Source organism: Euphorbia lathyris, chromosome 1 (assembly GCF_963576675.1).
Source record: "Euphorbia lathyris chromosome 1, ddEupLath1.1, whole genome shotgun sequence".
NCBI classification, from domain to species: Eukaryota; Viridiplantae; Streptophyta; class Magnoliopsida; order Malpighiales; family Euphorbiaceae; genus Euphorbia; species Euphorbia lathyris.
In genome coordinates this window covers 16,934,922-16,960,891 of record NC_088910.1, presented here as the reverse complement: position 1 = coordinate 16,960,891, position 25,970 = coordinate 16,934,922, and the positions used below count along the sequence as shown (strand labels likewise).

Sequence of the window (25,970 nt, the reverse complement as noted above, 5' to 3'; positions counted from 1 at the left end):
GAGGTTTGTGCGAATAAGAATATTTAAAAAAATATATATTGTATGAGTCTAGTTAAGTCTAAAAATATAAATGTATTTTACCAGTTTTGTAAATTTCCCTAATTTCTAAAAACAAAGGCACGTTTACCTAAACAATGATTATCATTTTCTATAACATATCATATAGAATCATAAAAAAATATATAAATTATGACAACCTGGACGGCCACCCTTAGACTAATGTGGGGCTTGGGCTTGACTTTTACAGAGAGTTAATCCATTCACAAAATTCACCTAAATAAGAATTTGCAATTTACCATCAAATTTTATATTCTTTCAAACTGGTTATAATCATATCATAGCACAATATTGAATATCCAGACTAGGAAGACGAACAGTTCAGAAGGTAGTAGGAAAAAAGATAAAAATAATGTGTTTTTTCAAAACTATATTTAATTCTAATGCATTTTTAAATTATGTACCAAAAATAATGTGTTGGACGGGGAGAGAGATTTTTAGTGGCAGTATACATGCAGTGGCAGAGCCGGGATTAATTTGAGTTCTGTAGTTTGTGGTAATTTTTTAAAGTGGGCTGGACAAATTTTTTTTAGCCACAAACATTATAAAAGGATCTAATTTTGAGTTATGTAGTTTGTGGTAATTTTTTTAAAGCGGGCTGCACAAATTTTTTTTAGCCACAAACATTATAAAACTGCTTCGATTTGGTGTGGTGACTAAAAAATTAAAAATACCCAGCGGGAAAACGTAGACATTTTAACATATTAAAATAATACAACAAACACGCCTTAATATACTAAAACAAGGGTGGAGCCAGCGGCCAGAGACCCAACCCTGAGCTGGCTCCGCCACTGTATGCATGTGACCGAGATCTAACAGACTTCTGCCATACCTCTAATATATAGTTAACTATTTTTTTTCTAACACGTTAAAATCCGGTGCATTTTTTAGAAAATAACTATATTAAAATCAATTGTGACGTTAATGATTTCATTGAAGAAAAGAAAAATAAAGATCAATGACTTCTATAGACTCCAAGCTCCATGGCCGTCCGTGCATTTGACCCCAGGTAGCCCCCTAGGTTAGCTAATTGTGAGAAGATCAACCAGACATACATTTCCTTGCATATCAACTTTCTCAGGCTATTATAAACTTGTCCAACTATGCTACAAGAAACCCGAAACACTATGAAAACGTGAAATATTTTAAAATCAAAGTTTCCGTGTAACATAGTTGTCCAGGCAGCCTCCTCAAACATAAAGATACAATTAAAGAGGGATGTAGCTGAATCACTAAACAATTGTTGATATTATATTCTGATAGATGGTACAAGTTTTCACAGGCACTCTCTCCGTGTTACACAGTTCAAAGACCAAGTCGCACCGTGTAATACAGAAAGGAGTGTTGTATACATATTACATACAAAAATTAATATATATCATGCAAATGAGATAAATTTGAGGGTGACCTGATCAGTGGTGGCCCAGAAAATAAGTAAGTTTCTGCACTGCTCTAACTGGAAAAAACTGAAGCAACGTCCTCTGCAGACATGGAAGCAAAAGATGTTGTAGAAAGCAGAAATATAATAGTGGTTAATTTAATATGCATCGCTGAAGATCTCCAAGGATCACCGAGAATGGAAAAGCACACGACACAGAATAATATCCGTTTTGGTGCTACTTTCTTAGGGTAAATTATTTTCATGGCCCTTGAACTAAACCGCTACGAACATTATAGTCCATACACTTAGGGTCCGTTTGATATGACGTAATGCAATGTAATGTAATCAACCTTGTAATGTAATGGAACAGTGATTCCATTACCATGTTTGTTTGGTTGACAAACCAAAAAAATGATGAAACTTAATTACAATTAAAATACTTATATTTGCTTAGTTAAAATGTAATCATAAAATTTTATTTATACAATTAAAATCATCGAAAAACATGAAAACGTGAAAAATGAGAAAAACGCGAAAAACATGAAAAAATGTAATAAAGAAAGGCGGAAAAAAAATCGTGACGGGCAATATTTTGTCACATTTTTCAAGTTTTTCGTTTTTCGTATTTTCGAGTTTTCACGTTTTGTTTTATCGTTTAATAAGAATTGTGCATATAATAAGTATTAATAATAAAAATGCAAGAGTTAGTCGTAATGGCGATTCATGTCTATTATTTATGTAATGCTCATTATATAAATTTGTAAAGAAAACTTGAATGATGTATTTGTGATTCCATTACGACAAAAACAATATGACCCATCCAAACATAGTAATGGGCATTATTCCATTACGACGCTCATTACGGCGTACCAAACGGGACCTTAATGTCTTGACATACAAATTCTTTAACTTCACATTTTGTAACATTAAAATCCATATCAACAAAAAATTCTTTTACAAATTAACGAAATTGAGGGTAAAATAGGTATTTTACCATAATTTTTATGGCATGGATAAAAGGAATAAATGGTGTGGTCTAACTTGTCAAGATCAACATTTTGTTAATTTTTTTAACGGTTTTTTGTTGATTTGGGTTTTAATGTTACAGAATGTATCCAAGGATTTTTATGTCAATAAATGAATAGTTCAGGTGCCACGAATATATTTTACCCTATTTTCTTGTGATAGGAAGGAAAAGGTCACAGTCAGCATGTGAATATAGTGCAATACTATTAATATATATGATGGTCAAAATGTAACCAAGTCAGGTTGAGTTGAAAACAGACCATAGAAAGTGACATTAGCTCTCAATCAAAATAGACAAAGGAAAAAATAATTAGCAGGAGAAATTGCTCTTCCCCGGTAAAGAAAACTCAATGAGTGAAAAAAAAAAGATTAAAATGAAAAGAAAAGGAAAAACAATATATTGTCAGAGAAGATTTCTAGTTTAAATCATTACTCACCTTGGCTGACGCTTCAAATATTTCGAGCCTCAGAGGCCAAAAAAACCTACTGGTGATATATATCTCTTGCAAAAAGGTGAAGACCGAAAACTAGACTGCATTCTCTCTCATCTAGTGCTAGGTTGAAGGAGTGAATCAAAATCATCACGACAGGCCATCATGAAATGTCATAGCCTGACCGATCACTGTTCTAACTCGAAGCTGCATGAAAAATGAACAATCATATATGGTTCAGTGAAATTTTATGATCAGAAAAAGGAAACTACACATGGAGATGTAAATGTAGGACCTTTACATCCAGGCAGGAATCGTTGGCCATGGCCCTTATCTGAGGAATAATGCCAGCATTCTGTAGTTTAATAAACCGATCGAATGCACCAGGACTTGAGGGAAATGTGAGATTCACTACGGCCCAGACAGCAGCTGTACGCAATTGACTATCATTACTCCGCAAAAAATTGATTATGAAAGATTTGGTTTCATTATCCACTTGAGGAAAAAGTTGGTGCATGACTGCTTCCTTGTGAAACTCATTTCCACTAGCCACATTGCCAAGTACATACATTCCCTACGAGAGAACAGGTTTTGTAATATGAGAAGCAAGAAACAGTAAACTAACTCCGCCCTGATTCTAATCATGAACTCTTGCATGTTTCCCCAATCATAGATGGAATAAATGCAGTAACTTTTTACTTCAAAATCCTTCCAAGTAATTGGGACCGAAATCATAACAAATGACTCAATATTTTTTTGCAAAGGTTTTGCAAATACCATAAAGGATATCAATAATCTTATTAACATTCATTTCCTTAGAAAAGGACTTTGTTTACTTGCTCATCGATATACAAGTTCATACAATGCATCATTCACTTCCTTTATAATTGATAGTTGAAGAAATGCAACCAATATGCTTGGTACAAAATTGTTAATTCACATCTGTGAGTCTATTTCCAGATTCACAATGAACAACTTGCAAAGTCCTAGACAAAATGCTTCTCCCTGAATGCAAATTCTCCTTTTGTGCTATGGTACAAAACATCTATAATAATTATACTCGGAATGGGGTTTACATATATCATTCAGCTTCTCAATGTTTTTCTTAAAATCTTCACTGAGATGTATCAGCAATTAATTACCAAGGAAAAAATCATTCTTAGCACACAAAAAACGACCTCAATATGATAACCCAATACTTCTGTTCTGAGTCTCATTGCACTCCACAAGATCATAGTGCCTAAATAAGGTGCTTCTGCCAAGCCCATTATTTCATTTCTCTTACATGAGCACTTCCTCATCAACGAAGCAGTTCTAAACAATCATTAATGCCAAACATATTCGAAAATAAATGACACCAACAAGTGACATCAACAAGGGTCTACATAACCATGTATATAGTAATTATGAGCTCCGATAAGAATTTTCCAAACAATCTCAGCTAAGAAGAATTCTAACCTGTATTGCAATTTCATCTCTTAAAGCTTTCTCTAATTGCCTTCCAACAGCATCTAATATGATGCCATTTTCAGTAAAAACATATTCAACAGTGCTTATACATCCATCAACAAGATTCCTAACAAGAGCCAGAGCTTGCACTTGAACAGAAGGATCATGGTCTGCAGTAAAATGCAAATGAGAACTTGTTTTTTTTTTCCTCAAAAACATAGTACCACCATTTTAATAATAATAATAAATAAATAAAAACAACAACAACAAACAAGTACAAATGCAAGTATTACCAGATACAAAGCTTGCTAACAAAGAGGCAGTTAGCTCCATAAAAACCCCTTCTTTGCACTTATTATCAGCCATAAACACCATGTTCTTCAATGCCCGTATTGCATTTAACCTGACAGTTGAATCCATAGATTTTGATAACTGTACAAGCAGTTTTAGGCCTCCATACTGTACAAAAGTTGACTTTTGTGTTGTAAAATCAACTAATATGTTACTAATAGCACCAAGAGCTGCAACCTGAAAAAGGAGCAATGTAAACGGGTTTGCTGGATATTACATAATTTCCAATGACACTTAAGGGATTAGCAATTGAAACATGAGAAATAACACTAACAAATGAAAAGTTCCAAATTATTCAGGACAATGCAGCAATCTGGACAACATAAATAACACTTAAGAAAAAGAGAAGTTCCAGATCACATTGACCGCAAGCCACATATATGTATTATCTAAATGAAGTAATATCTTGAATGAAAGCTAAATATAGGTATATGAAAGAAGGATTTCTTTGATACAATGAAAGCTAAATATAGGTATATGAAAGAAGGATTTCTTTGATACAATAATGCTAATTGAAGTCATTTTTTAAGCTCTGCTACATATAATGCATTAATGATTGGTTTTTACAGAAATATGAGGAATTTTGCCACCTAGAATAGGAGATTCGAAAAATGAAAGTCTATACATCGATCATGTGGAGTAAATGGGTTGAGGCTATCCAAGATAAATGAAATTCAGAAACTAAATCAAGATAAAACACAAGGCTTAAAACTTTGAACTTTTATAAAGCAAGTCTAGGTTGAGACTCAAAGTCGACCACATGGTTGCAGCCGAAGCCCAAAAGGCAGTCAACAATATTTAGATAAGGGCAGCTTGCAGCTCTCTTGTTCAAGTGGAGAACTAAAAATGATTGGTATATGATATGTCAAGTTAATCATTCACTGCCTATTAAATATCTAATTAATTAAAAAAAAACATTCTCTTCCTTTTCAAAGAAATAATAAAAAAGCAAGACATTACTTCATTTTCGCCAAAGTCTCTTCATTGATTGTTAATTTTCTACAAATTCATATTTTCTTTTGTCCTCAAATACATCCTTCTTGAACTACAGCGGACTTCCCTTTTTAAGAGCAGAATAGAATCTTGTTATTCTTCTATATACCTGTTTAATATGAGATGCCATGAATACCCTTCATAATCTAGTAGTACTCCTCTTATGCCAAATGTATGTATACATATTTTACCCTAATATCTCCGATTATAATTTGCTCTCTCCACTCTCCTCATCTACCGTTTCTCTTCTTTCTCTAAGCTTTTCAGAAGCTTGCATTGAAGTTATGTCAACTACCATCATTGCAACTGAAGTTGTTCATGCAAATTTCCATGCAAAGGAAGTGGGCATGTGATGTGGTTTCTTTTTGTTGCAGATATACAGGCAAATTGTGCAGGCCAAGGCAATGAAGATGTCCAGGACAAGGATATTATTTGTGGTTAACAATCTAAAACTAGGAATCTGATTCGGAGGGTAAAAAAGTTGGAGAATAAACATATTATTTATGGCTAACGATATAATCAAAGAATCAAAAGCCTTTTATGTTTTGTTGCGTGTAGTGACTCGAACTCAGACTACTTTGTGAATTGACAGTACAACTCAAGACATACCTGGACACACACTGAAGGGTCATGTAAAAGCTGGACCAAGGGAGCAACAAACATTTCGTTCATAAAATATCCTGCACACAAGTTCTGAATGAAATGTCATTAGAAAAGATAAAGCATATTAAATTGAAAAGATAAAAATCATAAAAAGTTGGAGCATGGATTTGCAAACCTTGATCGACCTAGTGACACTTCTTATGCAAATACAAGCTGCACCCCGTACATCAGCACTATCATGAGTTAGTGCATTAGTGACCAACTTCAATGCCTATATGTTAGTGAAACGTATTAGAAATGCCAATTGGTAGCATACTGAAGCACAAATGATAGTGAAACACTTGTATAACCTCTAGGTTTGATAACATACTCCTTCAGCTGTAGTATATGTTTATGCCTTTAGGAAAAAGAGAATCTAATACTTGATGTTATTGGCGGAAAGTAAATCTGATAAAAGGGTGCAGACTTTACCAATGATTATCACATTTTCAAGAACACTTCTTCACTTTTTTTAATAGCAGATAATCGTTAACCTTGGAAGTTTCTGAATAAATGGATGTAAAAGCAGATATACAAAGCAAAAAGTTAATATGCAATGATACTAGGCAAAATAGCATGCTGGGCTCCTAATAAGGGATTAAGTTGCAAATCGACTGGGATACAATACAACTACCTAATAAGTACTATACTAACCCAACTTAAACCAATAATTCCCTGCCTTGTTACTCTATCCATGCCTGTTCATTACATGTCTGCAAAACTCTTATTTTATCTATGTTTCAGTGACTTCTGTCTCATAAGAACATTTCAGATGCATTAAAAATTTAGAAATTCTCTTTCATTATGATCAATGATGCAAAACAATACAACACAAAGCATATATCCAAAACAGAATGAAATATGCAAAAATGATATATTATTCCATAAAAACCCTAACCTCCATTTCTAGTAATCTAGATCTGCAGTTCTCCAACTCTGAGCACATATTAGCCAAAGCCAGCAAGATACCTTGGAAACGCTTAGGATGTAATTGACGATTTTGCAAGTGACACCAAAACTTATCAAGAGCATTTGCCTCAAAAGCTAATTTCTGTATATCCTCCTTTTCAGTAATTAAACTAGAAAAAACAAAGGGAGCTTCATCTCCCACTTGACCAGGATCATCAAGAAGCTCTAGCAAGAGATGGACCAACTTGGTTTTCATTCCTATATCTTGCAGATAACAGGGCATATCATTCCTGATGACAATCAGACAAATGCAGGCAAGTAATCGAGTCCGGATACACCTATCTTTTGTCAATCCAATAATAGAACTCAATGTTCTTCCACTTTCTGGCCCAATAATCTTTAGAATGACTTCAGGATTGTCCCTGAATACTACAGCCAGAGACTCCAAACTAGCATCCCTCTTTATCAGAGAACCTTCAAGGAGGCAAAGAAGCCTCTTGACGACCCCAGCATCACACAGTGCCTTCTGCTCCATAATTGTATCACAAGAGTGTGTGATTATACTTGCACCAAGAACAGTGACATTTTCACTCTCGCTATTCAATAATGAAAGAAGGAAATCCATCTTTTTCTCTTGGAGGAATTCATATTTTGGCGTTAGTTTTGACTGATAGACCATTCTAAGCGAACGGGCACCAGCATCCACAACCTGAAGATCAAATAAGCCATATTATAAAATACCAATCAAGTAAGAAATAGTTCCACAAAGATGCAGTATTATAGGGATCTTCTCTACGACCAGTACAAGAAAAATGCATAACTACGACCAGTACAAGAAAAATGCATAATTCCCAGACGGCAACAAACTTAGGCAACAGCATTCAGGGAAGAGAAGTAACTTCTATTTAGACATGAATTTAAGAGCATAAGAACAACAACACCATCAACACGAGAATTTTCTCCCCACAAAAATTCAAGCACGAATCATCAATTCCATCCTCCAAATCACAGTGTGTAGCTTCCAATAAAATTCAGCACAAGCAGTACAAATCTAAACACACCCCACGGCACCTGAGTTCCGATTAGAGTTTCATTTCCTTTCCCATTTTCTCTGATAAATCTCCATAGCAAAAACTGACAAAAATAATGGAAAAATAAAAAGGAGAGAAACTATACCTTCTCATCGGGATAGGAAAGGAGCATAAACAGATGAGGTAAAGCACCGGCATCGAGAACGACTCGAACACCGGCTTCAAATCCGCAAGCAAAGCTTCCCAAAGTAGCCGCCGACTGCAGAATAATGTTGTAATTGTAGTTACTATTTTTATCGGTGATTAAAACGTCGCCATCCGCCAATTGAGATTGAGCATCGGTAATGGCGGAGGCGAGGATGGAGGAGACAGCGGGGATTGCGCCGAGCTTGAGAAAGGCAAGCTTCTTGGTGCGATTACCGATGATCTGATTCTTCAATACCCTGAGGGCCTTGAGCTTGATTTCCGGGTCAGGTGAGGTGAGTCGAGTCAGGAGGTCGGTGGGGCGATTAGTGTAGGTTATGGAGGTGGTTGGCATGGTGGAAGATTGGCATGAAAGCGAGCTCCACGGAGAAGGCGATTTTTCAGGGTAAGGGATAAATTAATGAGCTTGTACGAAGAAGAAGAAGCTTATGATTTTTAAAATTGAAATTTTGGGGATTTATATTTACATAATTTTCATTTTTTTTCGGCATCTTTTGTCTTGTAATAATACTACTTTTTTTTAATAAATAAATAAATATCGGTGGAGCATTTTCAGGTTTCCGCAACTAGACAAAATATTAAGGGGCATCTCGGACCGTATGCTCCAGCTGCATTAAAATCAGGGAAATTTACCCAGAAATTCACTTTGAAAAAACTTCTCTACAACTATGTCAAGTAATATCAAACTAATAAAATCATTACTTTCAATAAATTTTAAAGGCTAGAGTTTATAAATCAAAGGTCTAAATATATTTTTATAGGGTTTATAATTTATGAATTGGAGTTTATAACTTATATATTAGAGTATAAAATCATATTTTATTTGTTATAAGTGACATATTAAAAATTAAGTTTGGTGATATAATGTAATTGTAATTTTGTAACCAACTGTGATATTTATATAGAAAGCCCTTAAAATCACGACCCTGGCTATTAGACCTGTTCAAAAGCCCACTGGCTCGCCCAGCCCGTCCAAATCCACTCTTAAAAGACTGGGTTTGGACATATATGTTTTGTAATAGGCCCAGTCCGATTCAAGCCCGCTTAGGCCCGCATATAGAGTAGGTTGGGTTTGGAATTTGTCTCAAAACCTAGACCCAATCCAGCCCGGCCCGAAATTTTAATAATAATTTTAATTTAATAACTTTTATAGTTTAATAAATTTTATATTCCAAAAATAAAAAATTTAAATTTCTTCAACCTAAAATTTCCAGACCATATATTTTCTAGAATTAGTGAACATGTATATATTTTTGTTACCATTTTATTTATTACTATCAAAAAAGTATTTTTTTTTTTATTTAGGATTGCATTAATTGATTTTTATTGAAATAATCCTCTAAAATTTAGTTTATTGTATTTTATTATTTATATTTATAGTATAATTTTTTAGCTTAATTTTAATTTTTAAAAAATACAAAAATATTAGTTGGGCCGGGCCGGGTTGGGCTTGGGAATTAGTTTTTTTAGCTTGGCCCAGCCCGGCCCGAGCCCGATATAAATATAGTGCGGGCTTGGTTGGGCTTGGACAAAGTAATTATGTCATAAGCCCGGTTAGGCCCAGCCCAAGCCCAGCCCGGTCCAGCCCATGAACATGTCTACTGGCTATTGCCCCTCAAATTACGAATATTATTTTTCTTGTAAGTCCAGTGTGAGATTTAATATGACGTGAAATTTCGCAGGCTCTTTCGCCTTAGGTCATCACGAGTGTGGTGCGCCTCCTGCAGGCCTCCAGGATATTCTTTATGCGGATCGGACTGGTCGAGCTTCGGCTAGAATGATCAGTATCTAACTCAATTTTTCTCTCCTCGATTTCTTGCTTTCGTTTTTGTTTTATGTTTGCTTGCCCGAGTTTGTATGCCTTCCATTCTTACCAAAAAATATGATGTGAAGATAAAAGGCATTGTAACATTCATCGTTCTGCTTATTAAATCTCAAATTTTCCTCGTGGGTTTAAGGAGGTATATATCTTTCTCCTAAAGTTGGCATCTTCTTTATCGTCTCTATCGTATATTCGGTAATAGATTTTTACGAAAAAATCTCCGCACATTTTTCCGATATTTTATTGACCTCGTTGGTAGGATTGACAGTTCTATTTGCAGTGACTGGAACCTTCTGCGGGTTTTGCATTATTTCAGTATTAAACTTTATGACTTGTGTCATTTCAGCCAAACATTTTTTAAAACTTTGCATCATTGCATTATTTTGTCGGATCGTCTCACCCAATGATGGTGGTTGTTATGGGAGACGGCTTGCAACTTCTATTTAGTTCATGGTTTCGACCACGAATCCTTGTGGCACTTCTATTGTTTTGTTTTGGTTTTGATTTTCTTCCAAACCGGAAGGATCACAGTCCTTTCTGGTGTTCTTTTTTATACATTTTTAAGAACATATACATAAAAATTGCTTTGTAAAAACTAAAAATTATAACGAAAATGTTACTGCTAAAAATTTAGGAAGTAATTTTAGCAATAATGAAAAGTGGTATAGAAAAATAGTAGACTTGTAAAACTAAAAGTGTTTGGGTTCTACTGGACGTGCCAAAAATTATTGTCTAGTATATTTTGGTGCTGACGGGATAAAATGTTGTTAGAATGGCAATATAAAAAAAACACTAAGAAAATGTAAAAGACATCTGAACTCTTATTGGGCGTACCAAAAATTATTGTTAGGTTGTTAGAAATTGTATTTTGATGATAGTAAAAGTGAGATGAATGATGTTTGTGATAGAAACTGTTTGTGATGGTCGCACTGGACGTGCCAAAAATTGTTGATATTATTTTGCGAATATGTCTATGTCAGCCTTGACTCGTGTGGATTTATTGTGAATGTGCCATGTAAATTAATTCCCAATTAATTTTAATGGTTTTGAGTTGTAAAATACGCGTTAAACTTAACTTCTAGAAACAAAACAATTGGACGAAGTATTCAAACATTGAAAAATAAAAAATCTTCTTGAATTCGTAGTTCTACTATAAAAAAAAGTTTTACTAGCTCGAGTAATAGCACTGAAAAAATTAAATCAACATAAGAATTTGGAATTATTTTCCTTATAAATATTGTTTTGATTATAAACGATGAAATCGAAACAAATGATAATTACAACTGAAAAACTATGTTTTTTTTATGGTAAATTCATAAAACAGCAGCAGAGTTACAACATCAGCAGCTTCTGTCTTTACACAGAGCAGAAAAACAAGATGGAGGAACAGCCTCCATAAAAACTTGATATGAATCTAGCACCGATGCATACCGGGCAAGAGAGTGTGCCAAGCCATTTGCTTCTCTTTTTACATGGTTGAACGATATTCTTGGGAAGAAGTGAGCGAGGCTACGGATGTCCTCACAAATAAGACCTAAATCATTTCGTCTTGGATTTAGATCACGTATTGCACTAATCACAATAAGGGAGTCACTTTCTACGTCCAGTTGAAGGAGCCAGCAGTCCGCAGCGAGTCGAAGCCCATAAAGAATTGCTAACCCTTCTGCTAAATCAACATCAGAACACTTTATGTTTGGATAACATGCCGACACCATAGGCTGCCCAGCATTGTTCCTGATAACTATTCCCAAACTGCACAAGGATCTGTTCACATCAAAAGCAGCATCACAGTTTATCTTGAAGACATCAGCAGGAGGAGAGGACCAATTAGAGCTGGTGCCAGGACACACAAAGTGGGTTTGGTTCTAGGATTGCTTGGCATGACTGCAGTTGTAATCATTGTACAGCTCTAGTATTTTTTTCCTTCAAGGCATAGGTAGAAAGAGGAGGATCACCATAAATCATCTTGTTCCTATTAAACCATAGCATCCAAATAGTTAACAAAAATAGTTGAAAACAGTATGCATCAATAGCAGAATAAACCTCCAAGAACCAAGCTTCAATGGAGTTGACAAAAAGTTTATCAATGCGCAGATCCGGGTTAAGAAGTTTCCATATTTCTTTTGCATTCGGACAGGAACACAGGATATGGCTAATTGTCTCTCCAACACAGCCACAGAAGCAACAAAAATCACAAACATTGGCCCCTTTTTGGAATAACTTGTTGAAAGTTGGGACTGCATTATGGACTGTTCTCCAGCAGAAGATTTTCACTTTCGATGGAACACCGGAATGCCAGATGATCTTCCAAATATTGGACTTCTCGCTTAGTGATGAACTGCTTCCCTCCCCACTTCTACGAATTGCTTCAGCTTGTTGATAACCCGTTTTGACAGAGTAAGCTCCATTTTTTAAAAAAGACCAGAAAAGAATATCATCAGGAAGACGATAACTAATCGGAATGCTCAAAATAGAGGATACCTCTGACGGAAGAAAGACAGCATTAATAACATTTCTGTTCCAACAGCGGTGCACCGGATCAATAAGGCATTGGACTAACTCAGATTGAAGTGCATTGGATCTGATCAGAGGCTTCTTGTAGCATTGGGTTGAGATCCAATTGTCATTCCAAATATTGATCGATTGACCATTCCCCACACGCCAACAAAGTCCTTTCTCTAGGATAGGTCTGCCCTTTAGAATGCTCCGCCAAGTATAACTCGGGTGAAATCCTATAGGGGCTTGAGTGAAGGATGAGTTTGGATAATATTTAGCCTTAAAGATACAGGCACATAGGGAATCCGGTTGGGTCAAAAGCCTCCATCCTTGCTTAGCGAGAAATGCAAGATTAAAAGATTCAATCCATCTAAATCCGAGTCCACCTTGATGTTTAGGTAAGCATAGTTTATTCCATTGGATCCAACACCCCCCTTTGCTTCCTTTTTCCTTTCCCCACCAGAATTCTCTGATTAATTTCTGAATTTCCAAGCAAAAAGTGCTAGGGAGGGCAAAGGAACACATGATATACTGTGGGATTGATTGGGCGACTGCTTTAATGAGTACTTCTTTTCCAGCCTGTGATAAGTTCCTCTCTTTCCAGCTATTGAGCTTTTTAACAATTTTGTCCCTGATGAAAGCAAAGATTTGCTTTTTAGACCTGCCAATCATTGAAGGTAACCCAAGGTAACTCTGAAAGTTCTGCACCTCTTTAACAGATAAGAAATTACATATATAATTCCTCATCTGGGAAGGAACATTCTTGCTAAAAAGAATCTCAGTTTTATCAAAATTGATCCTCTGCCCAGATGCTAGTTCATAGCAGTTCAAAACATGCTTAATTTGACGACATTCCTCTATGGTAGCCCGGGCAAAAAGGAGAGAGTCATCCGCAAAGAATAGGTGAGAGACTGATGGTCCCAACCCACTGGCTTTCATTCCGTGAATCAGTTGTCTCCTTTCTGAATATCTCAGCAGTGCTGACAAAGCTTCAGCACAAAGTACAAAAAGGTAGGGGGAGATCGGGTCCCCTTGACGAAGCCCCCTATTCGGAACCAGAAGCCCATGAGCTTGACCATTTATTAAGAAAGAGAAGGATACTGAGGATAAACATGTCATAACCAAATTGATAAAGCAATCAGGAAAGTGCATCTGTTTCATAACTATCTTCAAAAAACCCCATTCAATCCGGTCATACGCTTTAATCATATCGAGCTTCAGTGCAAACTGCCCTTTAGAACTCAAGCTACGATGCTTCATAGAATGGAATAGCTCAAAGGCAATCAGAGCGTTATCAGTAATGAGTCGACCGGACACAAATGCACTCTGAGCAGGGTCAATAATATGAGGCAGCACTCGTTTTAGCCTATTAGCAAGCACTTTAGAAATCAATTTGTAAAGCACGTTACACAAACTTATGGGCCGTAAATCCTTCATACTTGTTGGTTTGAATTTTTTAGGGATAAGGCATACCAGGGTATGGTTCAAGTTATCAGGCATTTTCCCAGACTTTAGGAACTCCATGACACAAGATTGCACTTTAGGACCCACTACCTCCCAATATGATTGATAGAAGAGAGCTGACATGCCATCAGGTCCGGGGGCCTTATCCGGGTGCATTTGCTTAAGTGCCTCGGAAATCTTTTGAGGAAGATATGGTCTTGCCAATTCTTCAATTTGCTCATTTGATAAGTGTCGATCAATCACCTCAAAAGGAAACACATTAAGCTCGGGATTTGACGTGGAGAATAGGTCATGATAGAACTCAAGAACAATACTTTCAATGGCTTTTGATCCTTTTTTCAAACACCCATATTTATCCTGAAGCTCGGTAATCGTATTTGCCTTTCGTCGGGTCGTTGCTTTAGCATGAAAATATTTGGTATTTTTATCTCCATCTTTTAACCACATCACACGACTTCTCTATTTCCACATAACTTCCTGACGATGTAGTAATTCATTGAGTTCCTTTTTTAATGCCTTTGTCTTTCCAATCGAAACAGCATCAGCCTTCGAGTTTTGAATTTTTTCTAACTGTTCCGAAACAATCTTAATCCTTCTTCCCACATGCCCAAAGCTATCGCGGTTCCATTCACTGAGTTTTTGAGAGCACAATTTAATTCTCTCCAGGATAGAAAACTGCTCCCCACCCAAATAAGATTTCCATGCCATTTCTATGATTTTTGCACAATTAGGGTCTCGTTGCCACATTTTTTCAAACCGAAAGTGACTTTGTTTACCTCTTTCCCTTATGCAGGTACCCTCACAATCAATAAGAATTGGGATATGGTCTGATGCAGAGCAGGGCAGATGTTTCACTAAGCATACTGGAAAGATATTTATCCAGTTCTCAGATGCTAAGGCTCTATCCAATCTCTCCATAATACTGTCATTCCCCTTCCGACCATTGTTCCAAGTAAATGGGCATCCTGAGAATCTGAGATCCTCGAGTTGGCAAAAGTTGACGCAGTTACGAAAGGCATCCATTTCAGATTGGGCTTTCGTTCTTCCTCCAACCTTTTCAAATGCAAAAAGAACTTCATTAAAGTCTCCAAAAGCTAAGAGGGGGAGATTACCTTTTTGGTAAATTGCTTTGAGGAGATCCCAAGTTAAGAATTTTTGATTTGCAGTAGGCCATCCGTAAATGCCAACACCTCTCCACCAATACTGAACATCAGATCCTAGCACTTCAAAATAGATGCAGTGATCAGTGAAGCCTTGGATAGATACATCAATCTCTTTTTTCCAGGCTAGAAGGAGTCCTCCAGATCTCCCTTTAGCATTGACATTGAACAAATTGTAGTCTAATAAAACTTGTTTCAGCTTGTTTACTTCTCTATTAACCAATCTAGTCTCCATCAAGAACATAAAATCTGGGCCATGAACCTTCAGAATGTGGCTGAAGGCACGGAATGTCCAGGGGTTGCCCATTCCCTGGACATTCCAGCTTAAGATTTTCATTATTGTCGGCGGGCTTGCTCCGCAAGCACCGCCGCTATTGAATTGAGAATCTCCGGCTCTGCATCATTACGATAACATTTAATCATGTTTTGATCATCAATCTCCATACCTTCAATTGTTTCATCTTCTCTCTGTCTTTTAAAGTTAGTTTCCCCTCCTTTTCCTTCCTCACATCCATCAACACCACATTTCCCTGTATTAACTCCCGAGATTTGAGAGCGGGCAATCTTTTTGAATTTTCTATAATTGCAGCCATCAGCTTTTTTAGTAGTATCTGTACCCATCACATCTTCACTCAGTGTCTTCTGGATATCTCTTCTTTTAGTTTCTAGTGGGGGGGCTGGCTGTAGGCTATTATCTGATGTCTTCAGAGGTAGCTCTTCTTCATTATTCTTTTTATCTCTCACATTTCTAGGGTCAGCCATATAATTAACATTTTCCTGGGTAGATTCAAGAGGCTCCTCATTATTCAAAGTCAACTGGAGCTTGCGTCTGGCTACGCTAGAATCTGAGGGTGTGTTAGACATATTGCCTGAGCTACATTCCCTGTTGTTGTTCTATTTAGACCCTTCCAAGTTCCATAGGATTTACGCTTAAACGGAGAGGCTCTTAGGGTAGGGGCGAAAGGCCAGTTATCACCTACATCTTCCTGGTCTTTTGTAACACAATCATCCATTACATGCCCAATTAGACCACATAGATAGCAAAAGTTTGGAAGTTTTTCGTACCTGAAATAGACCCAGCAAGTCGTCCCCACGCTGTTACGGATGTACGTCCCCCTTACGAGCGCCCTATTTACGTCAATCTCCACACGAACCCTGATACTGTTACCCAAGGTTCCAATATCCTCCTCTTGGATCATAATAACCTTTCCAATTTTGCTAGCAACCATGTGAATGGAGCGCTGGTCTCTTCTGTCTAATGGAAGGTCATGTATCCTTACCCAAAAACTGCAGTGGTTGATTTCGATTTCTGATGGTTGTTCGAAGCCTTGCACCTCTGTCATAAGAATCAGCTGTCTATCAAATTGCCATGGTCCGTTCAGCAAAACCCATGTTTTATCCTTTGGACTTTCAAATAGACATATGAAGGTGCCTTTGCCTGTGTCCTCAAGCTTGAAGTCCTCGGAAATTTTCCACATACTAGAGAGTGCCCCATGAAGAGCCCGTAGATTCAGGGGCTTGTGAGAGAGCAGGCGGCAGAGCAGAGCTAAGCGATTAGGATTTGGGTTATTTTTACGATCCGAATCTGTTTCCTCAACCTCGATGATTTCTTTTTCTATATCAGATAATGATAGTTTTTTACACATCTCTACTATCTTCTTGTCCATTGAATTCAAGAATTGGAAGCAAATAATCCACAACGGCGTTGATCCAAGAAGGTATAAAACCCTACCAAGAGGGAAGAGTTCCACGAAGGGTTATATGTAACTGAAAAACTATGTTAATCCATGGAGAAATTACATTTAATAATAACAATTAATTAAAATTGAATTGAAACTGTGAATGAAATTATTGACAAAATTGAGAATGAAAATAATAAACTTGAAGTCGGAAATGAATTAACACTTCGTCGGCATTTGGAGCTGAAATTAATTTCGTATTTGCGAATGATAATTGTTGTGGATAATCAAACGGGAATTTGAGCGAATATAGGCTCAAGGCTTTAGCAAAAACGAGTTGTAACTTGTCGCGAAGGTGTCGAAAGAAAACGTTTTAATTGACAACAAGTAACTTGAATTATTTTTAGAAATTCAATTTGGCTAATCAAAATCAACGAATAAAATTTGAATGAAGAAAATATCGAATCAAATATGAAAATTAGAGAACAACAAAAATGGGAATTGATGCGAAACAAAAATTGGAATATTGAATATTCTAATAAGCTTGAAAATGGAAATGAAAAAAGGAATTAATAATTTAAAGAATTATTTGAGTGAAGGAAGTGTATTTTGGAAATTTGAATTTTATGTTGAATGAAGATTGTGATTTTTTTTACAGAAGAGGATAATAGTGGATTAATGGAAACTTAATTTCAAACAAATTAAAGGCTTGGAGAATGACATTAAAGATTTAAAGATGAAGACTAAAGCTTTAAAAGTAAACTTAATAGCTTAGAACAAAGGAATTTTTTGTTGGAGTTGGTTGCTGGATGAGTTCTGTTTCTCATAATTTCACTCGTTTTGGTCTCATTTGATGCTTAAGTTAAATTTTGATACTTCAGTCATTGTAGGTTCGGGTCCCTGAGTGTTGGAGCAGTGATTCGAGACAGTGAATGACAATTTTGTGGAGCTTTTTCAAAACCGGTTGTTGAAAATTTCATTCCAAGAAAGGGAAAGATTGTGCATATGTAAAAAGCACTGAATTAGATTAAAAACAAAGATTTAGATGAGTTTATAGTGAAGTCCGATACTTTGTATGGTGTATACCATCAGGGTCGGTCCTGACCTTTTAGAGGCCGGGGGCGAGATGATAATTTAGGCCCCCATATATACATTTTACTTTTTTTTTTAAGTTGTAGGTCAGATGATTTTTTTATTATTATAAGGGATAATGTACAAATTTAGTCATATGGTTATTAGGAGAGAGCAATTAGCATTCATGCATAAAATAGTGCAATTTTAAATCTAACGTTTATCAACTAGTACAATTTCAAGCTTAATGACGAAAATGGGGTTTTTTTATGTGTAATTTCTTGTTTTATCCTCGCTCCAACCTCCATCGTTTTGGTCACGCAATATGGTTTAAAGCTGTAGATTTCATGTTAATGAAAAAAACTCATTTTTAATCAACTAGACTTGAAATTGCACCAACTCGTAAACGTTATTTAAAATTGCAATATTTTCTATATAAAAGCTAAATTAGTAGTGCAGTAGTAGCGAGTATACTAACTAGAATTATTTATGTACTAAAATAACAAGTATATATGTCATGTAAAATTGAAAGAAGTAAATAAATATAAGCAGAAAGCATAATTAAGCCTCTGAACTTTACATGTTTTAAGGATCAAGCCCCCGATCGATTATTTTTTCATATTGAGCCCTTAATCATTGATTTTGTTATGGATTTGGCTCTTATTTAACTTTTCCGTCGAGTTTAGGAGATGAGATGATCAATTTGACGATTCTAATGTTGAAAATCATAAAATGGAAGAGGAGAAAATCGAGTTTGAAAGAATATACTGGAAATTAATTTCTATAATTTCGTTTTAGTTTTTAATTTTTATATTTTCTAGTCAAGAAATTCTTATTTTTATTTATTTATGTCAACAAGCCAAATCGCTCTAACGATGTATGTAGTTCAAACTTTACAAAAAAGTTAAATAAGAGCCTAATCCATAATAGAATCAATGATCAAAGATCCAATGTGGAAAAATAAATGATCAGGAGTTTAATCCTTAAAACAGCCAAAGTTCAGAATTTAATTATACTTTTTGCTATAAATATATTATTTTTCCTATTAAATATGTATATTGACAATTAAATTTAAGAAATAAAATTGAAATGGGATAATAAAAAAAAATTGGAAAAAAATTAAATGATTATTTTTCTTATTGAATATATAAATTGATAATTTTGATTGAAGTGATAAAATGGGATGGGAAGGAAAAAAATATTTGATAATAATAGAAGTGGCAAGGAGGAGATTCCAACCTCCAACCACAAGCTAAATTAGAATCACAAGCCTCTTACTTATATCAATTGAACCAATTGATTTTTATGTTTTATATTCATCTCGTTTTTTTTTTTTTTTGAAATAAGGTAAACTTATTAACTAAGATCAGAAGCGAGAATGTCAAAAATAATCGGTGGTGGATAGGCCCACTCACCACGAACAGATCTAGATGTAACAGCCTTAACTAAGCTATGAGCTGCTAAATTCGCTGAACGTTTTACATATGAGACTGAACATGAGTTCAAGGCTCTTAACAAATCACAACAATCATTCACTACATCCGATAAATAAGATAATTGACGTTTTTGCTGATGTATGGAACTAATAACCACGAGACAATCTGATTGGACCTCCACATGGCTGAGGTTAAAATCCTTAATCCAGGTAAGAGCCTCTCTTATCGCCATTGCCTCTGCCAACGGGGGATCCGTGACATCCGCAATGTGCCCCATTTTAGTACCAAAACATCTACCCTGATGATCCCTCAACAGACACCCATAAGAGCTGAATTTATTCTGGTCATCCACACCTGCGTCAATATTGCACACATAGCTTCCTTCCGACGGTTTCTTCCATTTTGCGATTACGACCGACTGTGACTGGAGGAGTTTTAGATTGACGATTTGAGCTTCTCTCCAGTCCCGCAATTCCGATAAGGCCATACGGTGGATTTCCTCTGGTGTCTGTTCCCTGTTATTACAAACCTTATCGTTTCGCGCTTTCCAAATACTCCAGCAAAGCATCGCTACTTCATTTCCCGTCCCTGACGCCCCTCCGATGCAATTTGAAAGCCAGAAGATGAGATCTGTGACCGTCGATACCCTATTGTCCTGAAAGAAGATTTTCCACACTCGGTAGGCTCGCGGACAGTTGATAAACACATGAAGATCGTCTTCCCCATAAGCGTTGCATATTGGACAACAGTTTGGGAGGGAGCTTCGTCGGGATGCCAGGTTACTCATAGTCTGTAAGCAGCTTGTGCAGATCCTCCATAAACAGTTTTTAACTTTTGGGGCCACCTCTAAATTCCAGATTAAGTTCCAGTTAATCATAGAGAGATTTGCTGTGTTAGAAGGTCGGGATCCAGGTTACTCAGAGTCGGTAAGCAGCTTGTGCAGATCCTCCATAAACAGTTTTTAACTTTTGGAGCCACCTCTAAATTCCAGATTAAATTCCAGTTAATCATAGAGAGATTTGCTGTGTTAGAAGGGCGGGATCCAAGTGCTTTGAGATAACCACTCTTTACCGGACTTTTTTTGGGCCCCTTAATATTATGGGCCTTGGATGGACGCCCCTCATTTCATAGTTCAGGGCCAGCCCTGTAGACCATCTCCAACAATTAAATTTTATATCTTCGTATAGCTTAATATTAGATGATTATAAATTGTTAATTTCTTCTTTTAACGGCGTTTCTGTCAGATATGTTAGTTTTTTTTTGCGAATATGCAAGTATAAATCTTTTTAATGGAAGATGATTTTTTCATGTACAATTCCACGTTCTTATCACATCCGAATCTCCACCATTTTGACTATATAATAAGCTTGTATTTTCATTTATTGTTTTTTTTAGTTTGTCCGATTTGTCAGTTTGAGGTTCGTTAGCTACTCTTTAGATTGATTCTCTTCCAATTAAAACTTTCTGTGTACGCTGAAACTCGAACTCAAAATCTAACTTAAACAACCCCAAACACTTAACTATTCAATACAATTGAACCTTAACTAAGCTTGAATGAATGAGAGAAAATCCATCTATTGTTAATGAATTTTAAAGTTACACCCGTTTAATAAACATTGAATTTGTTGTTTTTTTTTTTTTTCAAAAAGCATATATTTCTAGTTATCTGTAAAATACATTTAACTAACTTTAATCAATTAAATGAGATTTAATTGGCCAATATTTCTTCAATCCCAAAAACAATAGAAGCATGAATTTTGAAGACCTCAAAACATACTCTTTGACTTTGACAGTCCATTGACTAACTTTCCTCTATTTACAAAACCCAAAACGACGTCGCAGCAATAGCTCCTCCTTGTCACCGTCCGCCATTATCTCCGGTCACCAAACCTCCCGCATCTCTTCACCTACTCAACTATCTTTTTCTCCTCCAAATTCAGTAACCCCTCCTTATCCTTTTCACCTTCCATATATATTCAGAAAAAAGAGAAATCCTTCCTTTTCTATATATAAAATTTTCACCGGAAGCAGAAAGTTCAGGTTGTGGGCCAATTTTGCTTTTACATCTGCTCCAAAATGCCTTTTCACTGTGTCTCCGTACAATGAATGTACAATTTCATGGTTGCTTGAAAGGTCTTATCACCACCAACTCATATTTTGAATTAGCAGTGAGTTCGATTTTTTTTTTCTTTGGAACTGCTCTCGGATTTCGTCAATTTGATATTTTATACTGTTCGAACTACTGATTTTTAGTCTTGATTTCTGAATATTATGTTGTTAATAGGCTATTCCGCCTTGTTTTATTCGCTTTTTATGGCTGAATTGATTGTGTTATGAAAAAGAGTAATTTCTTTTCGCTGTTTGGTTGCTGAGAAAATGTGGGAGAGATTTAAAAGGAAAAGGAAATGGAAAATGTGCTTTACGTGCAAATTGTTTCGTTTTCAGATGAGGAATTTTTGAACAGAAACCATAGCTGTCTCAATCTCAGGCTTGTCGTATTTATAGATGATATCTCCACGGAGAATTTCTTTCCCTTTCTGTGAAATCTTAGCCTTCTTTTTCCTATAAATGCACCCACCTATTCTCAAATGCTTATTGACTTTTGTCTTTTCAGTTATCTGTATCTAGCAATTGATGATTTGTCTTCTTTCAGATCTTTTTCAGATATTATTCCCTCTTTGATGGATTCATTTGTTATTTTCTGCAATATTCGAACTGGGTTCTTCAATTTTTCGGTTGGTGGAGGCTTAGTGCTGAGAGAATTATCACTATTCTGATTTATATTCGATTCTTAATTCTTAATATCCCTTTCATTCATTTGTTTCTTGTAGATTAACATTTTTCAATTGCTCCCAATGAGTTGCTGTTCTAGTTCAATGAAGCATGTTTAGTAGAGGGCTCTGGTAATCTCTGAAGGTAATCTCTCCAACTATGAATAGCTCAATTGACACAGTTGAATCAGGGGTTTCGTTTTCGGTATTGCTAGAGTGTGCAGCAGATAATGATGTTGAGGGTTTCAAGCGCTTGGTATGTGATGAATCTGAGATCAGGGCGGTTTCACTCTGGTATAGTCACCAGAGGGTGTCGAAGAAGAGGGTTCTTGAACATCGAACCCCGTTAATGATTGCTGCTAAATACGGTAGTGTTGATGTTGTGAAGCTGATTCTTGCTCTACCTGAGATTGATGTAAATTTCTCTTGCGGTCCTGATAAGAGCACTGCTCTTCATTGTGCTGCTTCTGGTGGATCCACTAATGCTGTTGATGTTGTAAAGCTGCTTTTACTTGCTGGTGCTGATCCCGGTATCTCTGATGCCAATTGTCACATTCCGGGAGATGTTATTGTTGCATCTCCAAATTTTCCCCATCTGAAAATTGTCCTTGAAGAACTCTTGAAGAATAGTGGTTCTCTTTATCAATGGGATAGATCCAGTTCCCCACCGATCTCATTGTCATCGGAAGAAGGTTCTTTATCTCCTGTCTCAGGTTCGGTATTGTCTCCGGTTACTAGTAAGACTAATGATTCACATGTTCAATCTGCTAATAAGAAAGAATACCCTGTTGATCCATCTCTTCCTGATATTAAGAACAGCATTTATACTACTGATGAATTTCGAATGTTCGCATTCAAGATCCAGCCTTGTTCCCGGGCGTATTCCCATGACTGGACCGAGTGTCCTTTTGTCCACCCGGGTGAGAATGCTCGGAGACGAGATCCAAGGAGGTTCCAATACAGTTGTGTGCCGTGCCCAGATCACAGGAAGGGGGCATGTAGGCGTGGCGACTTCTGTGAGTACTCTCATGGCATTTTTGAGTGCTGGCTTCACCCAGCGCAATACCGGACTCGACTTTGCAAGGACGGCACTAATTGCATCCGCAGGGTGTGCTTTTTTGCCCACACACCGGAGGAACTTAGGCCCGTATATCCATCTACTGCAGCCATGTCATCTCCACATGCACTGGCTGGCATGGATTTTGCTTCAGCCATGAACGTATTGCTGGGTTCGCCCTCAGCACCTTCTTCCTTGTCATATTTTCCATTTACTCCTCCTATGTCTCCTTCCAGCAATGATCCGCATTCACCCATGGCTTGGCATCAGCAAAATATCTCAAATTTGCAAACTGCAGGCAATAATCTTCAAGCAAGCCGTCTGAGAAATTCTCTGAATGCAAGAGATTTTCCATCCGAGGAGAGGTATGGATTCCAAGATTATGAACTGCAGCAACTTCATCTCCTAAATGAGCTGTCTTATGTCTCTGGTCCGCAGCAGAATACTTCCTCCGCCAATCTTTCTGCCCATTTGAATCATCAATTGAACTTATCAAATCTCGACAGATTTTTGTCCAGTGACGTTTCATCTCCCCGAAACACTGATCAGCTGGGAGCAGCATCTGTTTTCTCGTCTTCATATAAATCTGCCGCTCTTAATCAATTCCAGCAGCAAAGCATGTTATCTCCAATTAAGACTGGTGTTTCTTCTCCTAAGACTGCAGAGTACCCTCAAATGCAGGTCTCGTTTGATTCTTCCTCGCCTAGAATCAACGAGCCTATATCCCCATCGATCCTGCAGCGACAATTTGGCAACTTAAGCTCCAGGGAAGCTGGTTCTAACTTCAAATATAATCTCGTGATCAGTAGTGAGAATCCATGGGTAAAAAAGCAACATCCTTTTGAAAATGCAGATTGTTCTGTTCAAGCAGATGAAGTGGATCACCAGACACACAAATCATACTTAAACAAACATTCTGGGGAGGAGCCTGATGTGTCATGGGTTCAATCAGTGTTGAAGGAATCTCCACCCGAGCCAGAAGAATGTCCAAGTCGCCAAGACGAATCCAGTGAGCACATCGCTCTTCGAGCCTGGCTCGAGGGGTTGCAGCTTGATCAGATTGTTGCTTAAATACTTCAACCTCAATTATAAACTTGTAATTGAGTTGAATTCAGCTGGTCCAAACTCAATTATAAATTTATAATTGGTTGTTTAATCAAACATTACAGTAGGAGGCTACAGGGAGGCATCTTTTCAAAGAAGATAACATCTAATTGATTCACAGAAGCAAGCTATACTCCAATTAATTCAGGTATTGTTCAATTTAATCCTTGGAATTAATTCTTTTGTTCAAAGTTCAAAACTGTATTATTGAATATAAATTGTTTCTCCTCCCTTACTTACATATACAGATCCTTTTCCTTACTGATACTGTTAATGAGGGTGCTGAACAGATTAAGAATTTGAGGATTCTTATTATTGTTATTATGATAAATAATAATATTCATTAATTTTCTAGTGCATTATTATTATTGACTCATCTTTTTGGTTCTTAGGCCTTTGCTTTTCTTCTCCTATTTGTTTGTTTGTGTTTCTGTTGCTTTTCTTGTGTTTTTGGGAATCTGTGATGAAATGGATCCCAACAACTGGAGATGGTGGGTTTGGTAGGTGGAAAATATTCTTATTATTTTATCTTTCATGTGGTGGATTTTTTTTTATACATGCGAGACAATTTTCATCCTTTGAGTTATCTATGGGGTTTATAATTGCACTGTCGGGTAAACGTTGGGTAAACGTTAGTCTCAAGATTACAATTGTTTCGAACACTAATTATTAATCGGGTAAGCTATGAATTTAATTCTATGGTTCTTTGAGGAGAGTGAATTTAGCATCTATGCACAGAACGATACAATTTCATTTCTGACAGTGCAATTTCAAACTTTATAATTTCAAATCTTATTAATGGAAGATGATTTTTCTTTTATTAATAGAATGCGTGCAATTTCAAATCTTATCGGATAATTAAGTCTTATTCGATATAATTAGAATATGTGCAAATTGCACGTAATAGAGGAATTTCTTATCTAATGAATGAGATGCAATGATGGATAGGGCATATAGGAATCAAGTGCCAAGAATTGATGCCCCACTCAACTCAACTCATGTCTTTAGTTATTTGTTTTTACTGGGTTTAATTCTGAAATTGGTTCAAAAAAAGATTAGGAGGTGTTTGGTTGTTACTTTTTCTCCTTCGGTTTGCTTTTTCGGTTTAAAAATGAGAGTTTTAGACGTTTAGTTAGACATATCATGTTCGTCTTTTATAGCTGAAAATTAGCTTTTTATAAAAGTAGGAAATCAATTTTTTGAAAGCAGCATTTTCCAGGAGCTCTAATTGGTCATTTAAATTTTATAAAATGTCTTTAAATTGATATAATTAACTTTTCAAGTTCACCTGTTTTAATAAGTTCATAAGAGTTATTTCACTATTAGTTCTGTTTTTGACAAGTTCAGAATAGCACCATGTATTAAGCCTTTTTATTGCAATGTAGAGAATTAGTAAAACTTTGATGTTACATGTGGGGCAATGGGCAGCTTTGTCC

General features: G+C 36.3%; 2 protein-coding genes across 5 annotated transcripts; one reads left to right on the top strand and one right to left on the bottom strand.

Annotated features, from left to right (window-relative positions):
- Positions 1 to 1,282: 1,282 nt before the first annotated feature.
- LOC136223174 (uncharacterized) lies at positions 1,283 to 8,954 on the bottom strand. Of its 2 annotated transcripts, none has more exons than XM_066011056.1 (9): positions 8,416 to 8,954; positions 7,229 to 7,948; positions 6,467 to 6,562; positions 6,298 to 6,381; positions 4,638 to 4,872; positions 4,354 to 4,514; positions 3,197 to 3,469; positions 2,902 to 3,102; positions 1,283 to 1,538 (listed from the first exon to the last, which is right to left on the bottom strand). In XM_066011056.1, the coding sequence occupies exons 1-8, from the start codon at positions 8,806 to 8,808 to the stop codon at positions 3,046 to 3,048; spliced, it is 2,019 nt and encodes a 672-aa protein (XP_065867128.1). In that variant the 5' UTR covers positions 8,809 to 8,954; the 3' UTR covers positions 1,283 to 1,538; positions 2,902 to 3,045. The 2 variants fall into 2 exon arrangements, with proteins under 2 accessions (XP_065867128.1, XP_065867119.1); XM_066011047.1 differs by having other exon boundaries at positions 3,191 to 3,469; positions 8,416 to 8,950.
- Positions 8,955 to 21,479: 12,525 nt separating this feature from the next.
- LOC136223157 (zinc finger CCCH domain-containing protein 56-like) lies at positions 21,480 to 24,902 on the top strand. Of its 3 annotated transcripts, none has more exons than XM_066011028.1 (2): positions 21,480 to 21,735; positions 22,434 to 24,902. In XM_066011028.1, exon 2 carries the CDS (start codon positions 22,534 to 22,536, stop codon positions 24,499 to 24,501), a length of 1,968 nt encoding a protein of 655 aa, XP_065867100.1. In that variant the 5' UTR covers positions 21,480 to 21,735; positions 22,434 to 22,533; the 3' UTR covers positions 24,502 to 24,902. The 3 variants fall into 3 exon arrangements, with proteins under 3 accessions (XP_065867100.1, XP_065867090.1, XP_065867107.1); XM_066011018.1 differs by having other exon boundaries at positions 21,480 to 21,770; XM_066011035.1 differs by lacking the exon at positions 21,480 to 21,735 and adding an exon at positions 21,779 to 22,337.
- The last annotated feature ends 1,068 nt before the right edge of the window (positions 24,903 to 25,970 follow it).

What these genes read in the sequence shown, in the direction of transcription:
- LOC136223174 (XM_066011047.1), bottom strand. Translation starts at nt 8,808, where the DNA reads ATGCCAACCACCTCCATAACCTACACTAATCGCCCCACCGACCTCCTG. An exon ending in GTGTCACTAGGTCGATCAAG is followed by an intron (nt 6,382 to 6,466) that starts GTTTGCAAATCC and finishes CATTTCATTCAG; the next exon opens with AACTTGTGTGCAGGATATTT. An exon ending in GTTAGCAAGCTTTGTATCTG is followed by an intron (nt 4,515 to 4,637) that starts GTAATACTTGCA and finishes ATTTTACTGCAG; the next exon opens with ACCATGATCCTTCTGTTCAA.
- LOC136223157 (XM_066011028.1), top strand. Translation starts at nt 22,534, where the DNA reads ATGAATAGCTCAATTGACACAGTTGAATCAGGGGTTTCGTTTTCGGTA.